We start from the raw sequence: 14,554 nt of genomic DNA on the forward strand, positions 1-14,554 counted from the left end.
CTAGGCTGGGAGGGGATCAATCTGCAGATAGGGCAGTTATGGCGACACATTATAATGGCTTTAATAATACATATTATAAAACACCAACCCTGAGACAACTGGATAAAAGTCTGCAAGAAAAACAAAACTGAAACCAGATCATCCACTGGAAAATATGCTTAAGTGGAATGTGTGAAAAATTTTAATTTAGAAAAATTTTTAAAATTTCCCTTTCTGAAAGGAAGCTGGTCTTCTTTATTTATTGATTCCATCATAAAAAATGATATTTTGAGCTGGGGATGTGGCTCAATCAGTAACGTGCTTGCCTGGCATGCACGGGGCGCTGGGTTAGATCCTCAGCACCACATAAAAATAAAGATGTTGTGTCCACCGAAAACTAAAACAATAAATAAATAAATAAATAAATATTTTTAAAAATTCTCTCTTTCTCTTTCTTTAAAAAAAAAGATATTTTAATTAATTACTTTCCAATCCAATCATAAGGAAAAAGTCTTATACTCACTGTAAAGGGAAGACCCTTACAGATAGATTTAAATTTTTATATCATATTACTATTGAATGACTGTGTTCCCCTGAAATTCATATGTGATGGTATTTAGAAATGGGGCCTTTGTAAGGTATTCATATTTAGATGAGGTACTGAGGGTGAGACCCTATTGATGATATTATTGTTCTTACAAAAGACACCACAGTGCTTCTTCTTTGTCATGTAAGGCCACTGCAAGAAGGTGGCCATCTGCAAGACAGGAAGAGGACCCTCACCAGAATTAAATTGGCCAGCATCTTGATTCTTGGGCTTTCATCCTCCAAAACTGAGAGAAAATAAATTTCTGTTGTTTGAGCCATCAAGGCTAATTTGCTATGGAAGCCAGAGCTGGCTAGAGTACATGTAAAGTGTATCAAAGATAACTAAGCTGTTTAAACTTCTCCATGAAACTTCTGGAACTTGATAATTTAGATATAATATAGGCATTTAACTGGATGTAAAATGACCTTTTATCTTTTGCCGTACTGTCTATCCCTGAGTAAGGAAAATGAAAAAGGAATTATCCTTAATGAGCAACATTTCTTAACATTCATCAGTCACTGGTCAGTGTAGCTTACTTTCAATACCACTTAAAGTAATAAATCATACCTGACATCCTTTTTGAAATTTATCTGGTGTTATCCAGTCTTCAAGCATTCTGAGAATAGAAGCTCCCTATGATGGGAAAAGAAGTGACAAATAAAACTAATAAAGATTATATAGAGAAATATCAGTTATCACTACAGTGGCTGGTATTTCAACATCATATTTGTGAGATTATTTCTTGAAGATGATTCTATTAAATTATATGGTTATAGATTTTAGGATAAAATTCCATTTTGTACACCCTAGTATCTATGTTTCTAAAATAACCAAAAGGTAAAGAAATTGCTAAAATGGCCCTCACTTCAGTGACTTACCGTGCCAATGATTATTGCACTTCTCCAAATGAACCAGCAGATGGAGCTTTGTAAATGAAAGAAACTGTCAAAAGATCAGGGTCTTTGATGAATGAAGAAAAGAGTTCAGTGTAAAATTCTCACAAATTATAAAATGTATCTCCATGCAGGAAAAAAATATTGTATTTATCAGAGGGACATAGAGAGTTGAAGATTTATCTGATCAATTTAATATGAATAGTATATAATTTAGATTTAAAAAATCTTCCTCTGTAAAAGTAGTTTATCTATGTGGTTTTCTTTTGTCTGAACAATCTGATGAATACCTGTTTTCTACTTTCCTTTCACATGTTATAAGATTTATATTAAGATACACTATTTATAAGATTTTTAAATAAATTTTTGAGTAATTGACCAGACAAACATTGCCTCCCCTACTTAGTAATTTTTACCATACTTTAGCAAGCATTTTAAATTGTTTTCAGACATAGTAAGAAAGCTATTATATGTCATAGAAACATATTTATTTATTTTTGACCTAATATCTTAAGTCCTGGGTATACTTATGACTCTGGGTGTTTGAAACTTGTTCTAACGTCTCCCATGGGAGTTAATGAAATAGACTGTTAAGTAAATAAGAAATTTTCATTTTAACAGAAAGATAAAAAGGATCATTGATAATATGAAGGAAAAAGAATTAAAGAAGACTAAAAAAGACACCATGGGAATAATATGAGAAGGAAAGCCAAAACATATGATGCTATAAATTTCAAATACTAAAACATAGTTTTTTTTTCACTTAAGTCAAGTTTAATAGGTATTTATTTCAATAATTATGATATAAATAAATAAAACTATATTTTAGGCATCACTTAAAATAACAAATGCTGGTCATGATGATGCATGCTTATAATCCCAGTGGCTCAGGAGGCTGAGGCAGGAAGATCGTGAGTTCAAAGCCAGACTCTGCAATTTATCAAGGTCCTACGCAACTTAGTGAGACCCAATCTCAAAATAAAACATAAAAAGGTCTTGGGGGGCTGGGGGTTTGGCTCAGTGGTAGAGCTCTCTCCTAGCATGTGCAAGGCGCTGGGTTTGATCCTTAGCACCACATAAAAATAAATAAAATAAAGGTATTGTGCTCAACTACAACTAAAAATACATTAAAATACATATATATATATATGTATTTTTTTAAAGGTCTTGGACGTGACTCAGTGGTTCAGCACCCCTAGGTTCAGTCCTTGGTACAAAAAATCAATGCCCCCCCCAAAAAAAACCCCAAACCAAACTGTATTACTTTGCAGTAGTTTTTGAGTAACTTAATGTAGTGGGTAAACCACAAGAAACCAGAGTGGAAAATTACAAAAATAAAGTTTTAAATGATGTGACATATAGGAATGGGATATATCTGAAGGAGAAACTTCAGGAGCTGTTGTGGGAGAGAACAGGTAGCACAAAACTTTGGCTTATAGATTTTCAGCAGTGTTTCATAAAAGTTTTATTGAATAAGAATTCCTCATTTATAAAATGCTAACAAGTCATCTTTAAATTTTATCTAAAAATGGATAAGAATATTTCCTTCTAACTGATTTAGATTTAAGTTTACTGGGAGCATTAAAGGATTCTACTAGAAAAAGTGCCCACATATATGGGATTCCTCACTGACAGACCACATAGCAGAAAAGTAAGATATACTGTCTTTAAAACAATTTTAAATTTGATGTTTAAAGACTAAATATTTGGGGCTGGGATTGTGGCTCAGTGCTAGAGCGCTCCCCTACTATGCATGGGGCACTGGGTTTGATCCTCAGCACCATGTAAATGTAAAATAGAGATATTGTGTCCACCTAAAACTAAAAATAAATATTAAAAAAAAAGACTAAATGTTTGCTGGGCATGGTGCCACATGCCTGTAATCCCAGAGGCTCAGGAGGCTGAGGCAGAAGAATCGTGAGTTCAAAGCCAGCCTCAGCAACTTAGCAAAACCCTATCTCAAAATCAAATATAAAAAAGGGCTGAGGTGGGCTGGGGTTGTGGCTCAGAGGTAGAGAGCTTGCCTAGTATATGTGAGGCACTGGGTTTGATCCTCAGCACCACATAAGGTAAAATAGACATTGTGTTCACCTATTACTAAAAAATAATTTTTTTTTTAAAAAAAAGGCTGAGGATGTCTCTCAGTGGTTAAGTGTCCCTGGATTCAATTCCTGATACAAAAAAAAAAAAAAAAAAGACTAAATGTTCAATTATCAGAATGAAAGCAGGAAGCAGGTACAAGCACAAATGAAAAGAGAAAAATTCAAACACTGAATTCAAAAATCCTGTGGCAATGCCCAGTTATCATTATCTTGATCTTTAAGCAACCAGATTATAAAATGTAACTGTTAAATTACTACTAATTATAAAAATCAGAGCCCACTTGGTATACTACCATTCTTACCATTTTTAGCCTCTACTTGAAAGAAAAGTCAGTAAACAGGAAGATTTCAAAGCAATGCCACAGTTCCCCACCTTGCTATAGGATATTCCATCAAAAACAGATGTTATTTCATCAGGGGTTGTCACGGTGACGACTATTGGGTGTGAAGACATTAAAGAATCTTCCTCTTGTACAGGTAATACATCTTCAAGTAATATCTGGTCACGCTGAAATGACAGAACGAGCCAAAAAAATAGAGCACTTCCTTTAGACTGGTGCACATTTTGTAATACCATATATAATAAAAGTTGAGAGAAAATTAATATAAATGATTCAAATTATTTGAAACAAACAATTTTCAAACAAACAATCAAATTAGTCATATTTTGCACTGATTGATCTGTACTGATTTAATTTCCTTCTTCTATTTATAACTGCTTTGACTTCATTCTCCTACAAACAGGCCAAAAAGACAAAAATGGGTATGAATTCTGTTTTACCACTTCTGTGTGACTTTTGGACTATTCCAAACTTTTTAAGCCCCATAGCCACATCTGTGCAATGGGAGCAGTGACATCATTTCATGAGTTTGTTCTGAGAATTAAGTAAAGTAGCATGTCAATCTGCTGAAGCTGAGGTTCAGTTTTTATTTCCTGTGAATTTGTCCTTGGAATTTGGATAAGTCATAATTAGTAAAAAAGAACCAGCTTATTCTTCAGTTCTTATAATCACTTCTCATTTTGTGTTTCTCAGCAAAACAGAGTGGTCGAGAGGCCTAAAAGTATAGCCCAACTTCACTGGTTCTAAGCTGTCTTTAAGCAAGTTCCCTCCCTCACTAGACAGGGGTAATAATGGCATCTCCTTTGTGGACTTGTGCACAGGATTGAAGATATAATTCATGGTAAGGACTTGACATAGATCCTGGCATGAAAGGAAAACCAACACCTTAGCTGCTATTATGATTTTATTTCTTAAAGAATAAGAATCTGAAATTTAACTTTGTTAAGTCATTAGTAATTTAAAAATCAGAAACTTTATTGAGCCTACTTAATTTAAAATATTTCCCAAAGGGGAACATGGCATATTTGTTGACATTTTCCAATTTTATGGTGTCTATTTATAATAGGCAAGGTACTGCTGTCAAATGATGACTGCTAGTTAAGTTTAATTTTGACTTGGATTTTGACTTTTGTACATATAGGCAGTTTGCATAGAAAGAATCCTATTCTCAGTATCTAGAAATTGGACTGCAGTCTTGGCTTCAATATCTATTGTCTATGTGAAAGCTCATGTGAACTTCCTGGCCCTCAGAGTTTTCACTGATGAAAGGAGGTTCTACAATGCAACTCAAGACTACACTGAGCTTTCATCTCACTCCAGTCAGAATGGCAGTCAAGAATACAAACAAAAACGAAAATACAAACAACAGTAAATTCTGGAGAGGATATGGAGAAAACGGAACACTTTTATGCTGTTGGTGGGATTGTAAAAAGTATAACCACTGTGGTTATACTGTGGAAATCAGTATGGAGGTTTCTCAAAAGACTAGGCATGGAACCACCATACACCCAGATACAGCACTCCACAGTATTCATTCCAAAGAACTGAAGTCATCGTCCTATAGTGATACATGCATACTCATGTTTACAGCAGCACAATTTACAACAGCCAAGTATCATGAAATCAGCCTAAGTATCCATCAACAGATGACTGGTTAAAGAAAATGTGGTATATATACACAAGGAAGTTTATTCAGCTATACAGAATGAAAGTATGTCATCCACACAAATATGAAGAAAACCTGAGAACATTATGTTAAATGAAAAAAGCCAAACTCAGAAGGTCAAGGGTCACATGTCTTCTCTCATATGTGTAAATTAGAGGGGAAAAAGGAAAGGAAATGTGGAAGGGTTGTGGTTCAAGAAATTTGAAGGGAAATCAGTAGAGTAGAGGAAAGGGATTGGTAGAGGAAGGAGGGAGAGAAAGGGGAAATATTGGGGAACAATATTGGCCAAATTACACTGTTACATTGTGTACATGTACGAATATCTAACAATGAATCCCATGATTATGTATAACTATAATGCACCAATAAAAATATGGAAAACAAAGAAAAAGAAAGCTTTGGTTAAAAAAAAAAACAAAGAAATAAGGTTTCACTATTGTGATACCATAAAGTTCTCTCACAAAACATTTCCCTTTATCTGACCTCTTCACCAACACGACTTTGAATTAGGAACTCATTAAGGGCTTAGAATACATTTTACTTATTTTTGGGTCCTCTCTAGTTTTCCTAAATGAAGAATGAATGAATGGAAGAAGGAACAGATAAACTGTGACTATATTATACAGTATGATTAAATTTTTTTTTGCAATTTCAAGATCTGCATACCAAATCTTTCTGGAATTTTATCAGTGTTCTTGAAACAAACACTGAAACTAAAATATCAGACACTATTCAAACATAATTTTTTACAACAGTTTGATATAAGAAGGGCATTGGATTCCTTTGAAAGAAGGCTGAAATGATTTTCTTATTTATGTAGTTTATTTTCAATAAATTATAAAATCATACATTTTCAGTGTAGATGAGTGGTTCTCATCTACTCCAGGAAATTTTTTGTCCTCAGGTGCCATTTGGAAGTATACGAGGACATTTTTGGTTGTCACAACTGGGGCAAGATGGGTACAAGAATTATCTTGCCTCCGATGTCGATAGTTCTATGGATAAAAAATCATGATATAGATTAAATTTTTAAAGAAGCAATAATTGCAAATTAGATTTTTTACTTTTTTAAAGCAGGTTAGGGAAATGGCAAGGGTTTCAGGCATTTATATTTTTAGTTCTTCCCAGTAGAGGGCAGTATTCTACATCAAACACAATCTCCTAATTCTACTCCCACATTTATATCTCTGTGGACACACACATTCATAGGTACAATCAGATTAAGAATACTAAGACCATCTAAATATAAATACAAAGTACAGCTAAGTTTTCTAAAACAAATAAAAAATCTATAGAGTTTACATGGGTATTTTTTTTTCCAGGTCCCTCAGGGGTACACTTTATGTTAATAGTCAATATATGTATATTTTGGAAGCTTTTAAGCTTCTAAGATAGAGAACAATGTCCTTATTGAACACTGAAGAGAGAACTAAGGAGAGCTTATGTAACTTGCTCAAGGTCACATTTCTGTCATGAATCTAAGAAAAAATGTGTCTGAGATTTGAACTTGTAGCTAACTACTAAGTTTATTCTTTTATCTCTTCACCACACTATTAGAGCACCCTGTCTAAGGTAAATAGTTTACAAAATAAGACAGACATTTTTCAAAGGGTTAGCACGTAGATACTTCTTGAACATAGGGTTGGCATTTTCTATGCTGGCTGTCTTTTTTTTTTTTTTTTTTCCTGCTTCAACATGTATTTTTAAGTGATTCAAAGTTTTACTCAAGGATATCTCTCAGGGATATCTGATGTGGTGGTCAGTTGCCTTGTAGGGACTAGGCATTGGCTTTAAGCATAGTTCTCTGGAAGCCACCTGGCTCCACCCTATTCTCACAATGAACTTCCCAAAGCACATTACCCTTGGATCCTGACACTGGCCTGTTATTGTGCTTTGTAAAATGAAAAGAAGAGATCTGGAATGCATGTGCTCTGGGCTCACCATTTGCCACTCTTTTTCTGCATGGTCTACTCCCAGGAATTCAAAGAAAGAAGCAAATCCTTCATTCAGCCACAAGTCTTCCCACCAGTCCATGGTTACAATATTTCCAAACCACTGAAATGATAAGCAATAAAGATAGAGTTCAATTCTTCTTATGGTAGAAGAGACTAGAAAATTTCAAAACAGTTATTTATCCATCTAAATTTTGACACTGTGACAGAGAAGTGGCAAGCACTGTATTTATTTCCTGCTTTACTTATCCTGATCTTTAAATGATATTAAATTCTCCTTGCCTTATTACCTTTATTTAGATATTACTGAGAATCTATAAAGTTATAGGAAGGCCTATGTATTTACCAATGGCAAAATATTTTTTTAAATTTCTTTATCATTAAATACGTATTAGTACTAAGAATGGTCTTCATGCAGGATTTTCTGAATCAGCTATTTTTTATTTGCTAAGTCATAGATAATTTGAATTATTCCTATGGTTTTAAGTCTGTTTCAAAAGCAAGTTGAGCCACATGTGGTGGCACATGCCTATAATCCCAGAGGCTTGGGAAGCTGAGACAGGAGGATTGTGGGTTCAAAGCCAGCCTCAGCAATGGCGAAGCGCTAAGCAACTCAGTAAGACCCTGTCTCTAAATAAAATACAAAACAGGGCTGGGCTGGGAATGTGGCTCAGTGGTTAAGTGCCCCTGAGTTCAATCCCTAGTAACCGAAAAAAAAAAAAAAAAAAGAAAGAAAGAAAGTTGACTTGATGCCAATCTCCCATGCACACCTGATGCACAAGTTCGTGGGAAATCACAGTGGCCACCCTCTGTTGGTTGGATGAGGCTGATTCCTGAGGGTCATAAAGCAGGTTTGTTTCTCTGTAAGTGACAAGTCCCCAGTTCTCCATGGCACCAGTGCCGAAGTCTGGAATAGCGATTTTATCTATGGAAAAAGAAAGACTCCAGTGAGAAATGCATTCTTCCCATTTGTTCATAGCATTTCTTACCAAATTCAGTTCTTTGGATGAATGTTTTGTAAAAATCTAAAAATAATTTCTTAGAGTGAGAAACAGTAATGGTTTATTCAAACATTTTGGTCTTAAAACTTCCAGGGAGTTTTTCCTTTTGGCTCTAAGATAGCAACGTGTCTCTTTTTTTTTCTAAAAAGAAGAATACTCATGCCTTCTTTTTTCAAGGCTTTATAATTTTATGTCTTTTGTTACTCTCTATATGTATTTTCTTTATATTAGGTTTCTCCCCCATCCATGATTTTCACTTATTTTATGAAAAGCATCTGTTTTGAGGATAAGCTGTGAAGAGAAAGAGAATAGAGAGTCTTCAAATCAGGACTGAGAAATAAAGAGTGGCTAAGGGCACAGAAATAAATCTCTAACCAAGAATAGAGAATAATAGAGAATATGAAACTTCCTTTCCCCTTTAATTCTATACAGTTTGAGGTCCACCTGATTCTCCACCAATCTAATAGCTTACTATCTACTTAGGTATATTAAATAAGTTGGATAATCATGGAATTGGTTATATTCTCTCTTCCTTCTCATCCAGGTCTAAAGTGTCAGATTTTGTGAGGAGTTCCTATTCTTTATGTTTGCTGAGGCTGATAATAGACCTAATACCTCTAAAAAGGAGGAAGCCTCAAGCAGCTAAATCCCCAAATAGAAAATGCTCAGTTGATTAGTGGAAAATACAGATTCCCTGGTCAATGAACCGTAATAAGCATGTAATTTTTTCATTACATAGAATTTAAATGAGGGACAAAAGTGGAAATAAACTGAAGTTTTCATCTAATATGTAAGAAAAGCCCTTTCTTGTTATATTGTATACAGGTGCAGATATGACGACAAATCTCACTGTTATGTATAATTATGGTGCACCAATAAAAAGATCCTGAAAAACAAACAAGACAAAGAAAAGCCCTTTATTTCTGGTTAAAATAAAGATTTCTGAAGCATAAAGCTTTTCACAAAGGGATATATCTTAAGTGGAGGTCAAGATACAGTAATAGTTTTCTTTACTTTTTAGGTTTTATTGTTTTGTCATAAGAATATCCCTGAAAGGATGGAGCAGTATCTCCACCAAGTGCCGATATTTTTCAAAATATCGTGAAGTGTAATTTGCATGTTATCACTGAATAAAATTTTTTGGTAATATGTCTGGTTGAGTATTGGAATTATAATTAAATAGCACTATAATTATAATTAAATAGCACTAGTATGTTTAACTTTTGGAGTGTAATGAGAGTAGAAGTTACTTCTATGATGCAGTTAATTCTTAAAGGGTTAAAAATGTTCATAAAAGAGTATAAAGAAGGAGAAAGAGAGAGGAAGAAAGGAGAAGAGCCAGAGAAATTCACCAGAGTTCCACTTCCCAGGTTACTCTGGGCAGTACAAGTAAGATAAAGGGGGTGTGTGGGGGGGAATCCTTTGAATTCACTTGCTTCATATTTTATTAATTATTCTTCTGATTTGGATGAAAATCTGCTTCTCTTTTTGTCTCCTTCTGTAATCACTGTTAAGCAATAAAATTTAAAAAAAAGGGAACTGTTTCCACAGGGAAAAAAAATACAAATTTCTCCCAGCCATAGCTATTCTCATGTAGGAAATTTGTCATTCGAGTTGTTTTGCATTGATAATTTATTAAGGAAGGGCAGACAGAAGAGCAAGGAAGCCGATTGTTGGCTGGTTTTTTTTTGTTTGTTTGTTTTGTTTTTTTTAACTGCCTTTCATTTCATCACTACAAGCAACTCTATGGATCTTAAATTTAAAGTTCTGCCAACACCACTCAAGTTTATTAATAAGGTATTTCTGCTATTTATAGAAATGTCATACCCATACTATTCTGGTTACAGTCTGACTCTTGTTTTAAAAGGAAAACATGCCTCCCTCCATATCAGAAAAAAAAAAAAAAAAGATGTTTCTGGAAGGAGCACCAGCATTTCATTTTAACTGCTGGAGAATCTAGAATTAGTCTTGCACAACAATGGGAAGATTGGAAGCACATGGAACTCTTGCGACATCAATTACCCCTCTTCTTTTCCAGCCCACAGATGTTGGGAAGGCATGTACACTATTGGGATGGATGCTGGTTGTTTAAGCGAATCTGGTTTGCTGTTTCTGTTCCATCATTAATAAGCTCTGCAGTTCGGTGCACATACTTTTATTTTTGATCATTTTTGTTTGTAAATAAACACTGTACATAGATCCAAACAGAGTATACACATTATTTTTTGGAAGAATACAGAATGGACATCTCAACATCATCTAGTCAGTATAGTACGCATATAAGAAAAGGACTTAGGGATGACAGTTAATCAGATGCAAAGAATCAACTCAGGTAAAAACAAAGGCAATATTAAAAATAGAAAAAAAATAATTCTTACCTAATTTAGGAAGAGAATAATTGATAGCAAAGTAGTCTTCAAAATAATCAAATATAATTTTAGTTATGTTTGCAGCATACTCAGCTGTGTGCTTTTGCTCTGGCTGGACATAAATAGTAAGCTAACAAAATACAAAAAAAAATCAGTGAAAATTATGCATTTGATAAAACACAAATAAACTATAATATGTATTATAATCAAAAAGGCTTTGGAGTCAGATAAATCTAATTTGAATCCCAGTTCTGTTTCATACTAGCTGTGTGATTGTGGACAAATCACTTCACCAGTGTGTGAAAGGTCCACATAAATTGTATCACTTATTGAGCAACTTTAGTGACTGGAAATAGTGTAAGACACCACATGCATGGTGGCACATGCCTATAATCCCGGTGGCTCTGGAGGCTGAGGCAGGAAGATCGAGAGTTCAAAGCTGGTCTCAGCAACTTATGGAGGCCCTAAGCAAATAAGTGAGACCCTGTCTCTAAATAAAATACAAAAAAGGGCTAGGAATGTGGCTCAGTGGTTAAGTGCCCCTAAGTTCAATCCCTGGTACTCAAAACAAAAAAGTGTAAGATGCAATGGTTCAAAACATTAAAAGATGTTATTACTTTTTCTAACTATAAATATATTTTCTTCTTAAATTCTATGCATCTATTCAAACTCAAACCACCCACTAATCTGTCTTCTGTCTCTGCTTTTGTCTACATATGTGTAGATTGTCTTTCACAAAATGAATTCCTATGATTTTTATTCTCATCTAAAAAGCCCCTAAACACGTTTCTCCTTGTGCTATTCTATCCAGCTTTTCCACATCATCTTTTCTTTATTTCAACTATTCTGTTCCCAGAGCCTAAAATATAATGATCCAAAATTTTCCTGAAAGGGAGTCATCTTCAAAAGCCACATCAACTCTCTAATTTGCTAGGGTATTATTTCTTGCCGCTATGACAAGATTTATCAATCAAACCAAGCATAATTTCCCCCAATTCTAAGTTTGTATGATTTTTTTAAAAAAATCAAGAATCATCTTAATCATAATGTTATGCAAGTAGATGTGGTTCCTAAACATCAGGTTTATGTGCAAGAATATCACAGGTGTTCAGAGTTTCTCTGTATGCAAAAAAGAAAAAGGTGCTTCAGACAGAGTCTGAAGTCTCTAGCTAGAGTCAGCTAGAATCGGCTGAAGGTTTATGAGAAGTTCAAGTGAAATATGCATACTCACCCCAAGGCCTGATCAAAAACCCTCAGGGAAAGCAAAAGGTATACCTAGTAAATTCAAGGCCACTGACCTAACCAGAACAGATGACTCAAGGTTTAACAAAAGAATAAAAGAAAAAAAAAGATGCCTATTCTTTTCTTTTACTATTTATAGAAAATTGCTGGTTTTGATGTTCATGACAGCACACATCTTTAATCATCTTTTCTCAGCAGTGAAGAACAGTAGAAAGATCCAATAAGATAAAGGACAAATTCTTAAATTATCAGCACTGGCTCATGACTCTCATATGCACCAGGTGACATTCTTGCCTGATTTGGAAAAATAAATATATGCTCAAGAACAACACAACTTATCTCAACATTCTTTGATTTTTTTTTTTAACTTGTCAAAAATGATGAGTGACCCATTTTCTCCCTGCCCTTCTGTCCTTTCAGTGAATAGTGACATGAATTTTCCAAGCAGTTATGTGAAACTGAGGATCCAGTGGGTGCTCACTGAATGAAACAAAGGTAATAGGGTAACCAACCATATGGAACTAAAGCCAGCAGGATCACACAGGATTGCCACGTTGTCCATCTAGAGTCTCACAGTCTTCCCTCTGTGAACCAACTAGTGTGATCAAACTTTCTCAGATTTTCTGCCGTGTCTATTCTCTACCATTAAATACAGAAGTAGGTAGCAGGTCCTCTTGATTCACTCCACGATTGCTCACACACTATGTGCTTCTGTGGTGTGCACAGAAGTTAAAGAGGGTTGACAAAGAGGAGGAATGGACAACCATGAGACCTCCCGCCCTAGGCGAAGCAACGGGAAGAGAGACTCCGTGTGTTCTTAGAGCTCATTTCCCACGCTGGTTCATGGGCTCCTTTGAAGTAGCATGCTTCTGAAACAATAAAATTCACTTTTTCTTCCTCTATATTTTTTCCAATATTGATGGTGACAGCAGCAGGAATGAGGTTTCTTTAGATAAGATTGGAATCCATGTAGAGTCAATCCAAATCAAAGCAGTTCCTTTCTCTTCTGTTTCTGAGAAACCCTGTCCCACAGAAGAATGCTCCGTCTTTGCAGCCAAGCCAGTCTGCAGATTATCTGTGATCTCTGACCTTTCAAAGCGAGGCTGTAGATCATACTTTATGACCACTGTTAGAGCAACTGAACTGCGCAATCACGGGTTATATAGATATGGCCCATTAATTTTGTAATGAGCCAACATTGTCTGTCACTTGAAGCTCCCTAATAGCGTGTGGTTGGGGAGGAGCGTTGAACTGCAGAATCTCTGTGATGTCTGAATTTGGGGCATTAGAAAGCATCTACCCTCCTCTGCCAACACCTTTGCTCCCCCTCTGTGTGCTTTTCCTGCTCTCTGACCTTGTCTTCAACATAAGCTCCATTCACATCCCTCTCTCCTTTCTCTGGCCCTTGGTAAAGGTGTTAACTCTCTAGCATCTGCTAAGTCTCAGCATTCTGTGCAGGACAAAGTGCAGTAAATAACCTCTGAATCGTCATCACTTTTCAATAATAATTTCCCTCTTTCTAATCCACATATTTGCTTTACCGAGATGACATTTTAAAAGTGAATGACTAGGGCTGGGGTTGTAGCTCAGTGGTAGAGTGCTTGTCTAGTAAGTGTGAGGCCCTGGGCTCCATCCTCAGCACCACAAAAATATAAATAAATAAAATAAAGGTAGAGTGTCCATCTACAACTTAAATAAATAAATAAATAAATAAATATATATATATATATATATATTGAAAAAAGTGTATGACTAGCCATGCCTTTATTATTCAAGGTCTTTATTAAAGGTTAAATATAAAGTTTGCAACCTTTATATATAAATATGAACATAAGGTTTGTAAACTTCATAAATAAATGTAAGATTTATAAGGCTTTAAGGACCTAACTTTTATGCGCGTATTTAATTTTTAAAAAAGAGTAAGCTCCCTAAGCAAATTATACTACCTGGATATACCTCCAGCAGAAACTATTAGTCATACCTCAAAACACTGAATCCATTGCACAAATGTCAGTGGTGAAAGTCTGGGCTTTCTAAAGTCTAGATTCAGTTGATTCTTTTTTGGGGGAGGCACCATGCACTGGCTTTACCATTATTGTTGTGCTTTTCCTTTAACCTATTGGAACTTATTATAAAGTAGGCTTTTAGAATTTTTAATATTATCTGTTTCATTCAAATGTGTCCAGCAGTTTCAGAGATGGGACATGAGTCCTGAATGATTCCTGGTTGATCATTGTCACTCCCTTTATGTGTCCCTTGAGGTCAACTTTTCTTAAAACAATGTAATAAGACCACGTGCCATCTTTACAGTCAGTGATGATTATTTATGTCTCTGCCACCAAAATCAAGTACAAAGCTTAGCAATGGAACTATTATGATTTCTTGCTAGTCTTATTTAGCACCTAAATTGTTTTAGGTAC

At 35.0% G+C, this 14,554-nt stretch overlaps 1 protein-coding gene across 1 annotated transcript in view; it reads right to left on the minus strand.

Annotated features, from left to right (window-relative positions):
* Window positions 1-14,554, minus strand: part of Enpep (glutamyl aminopeptidase) — an 80,693-nt gene that overhangs the window by 41,757 nt on the left and 24,382 nt on the right. Inside the window, exons 4-8 of the mRNA XM_076864573.2 lie at window positions 10,902-11,022; window positions 8,293-8,447; window positions 7,512-7,625; window positions 3,937-4,071; window positions 1,136-1,201 (exon numbers count right to left, since the gene is read on the minus strand). Of these exons, the coding sequence (XP_076720688.2) occupies window positions 1,136-1,201; window positions 3,937-4,071; window positions 7,512-7,625; window positions 8,293-8,447; window positions 10,902-11,022 (591 nt within the window). The remainder of the gene's footprint in view (window positions 1-1,135; window positions 1,202-3,936; window positions 4,072-7,511; window positions 7,626-8,292; window positions 8,448-10,901; window positions 11,023-14,554) is intronic.

This window comes from Callospermophilus lateralis, chromosome 8 (genome assembly GCF_048772815.1).
Source record: "Callospermophilus lateralis isolate mCalLat2 chromosome 8, mCalLat2.hap1, whole genome shotgun sequence".
NCBI lineage: Eukaryota > Metazoa > Chordata > Mammalia > Rodentia > Sciuridae > Callospermophilus > Callospermophilus lateralis.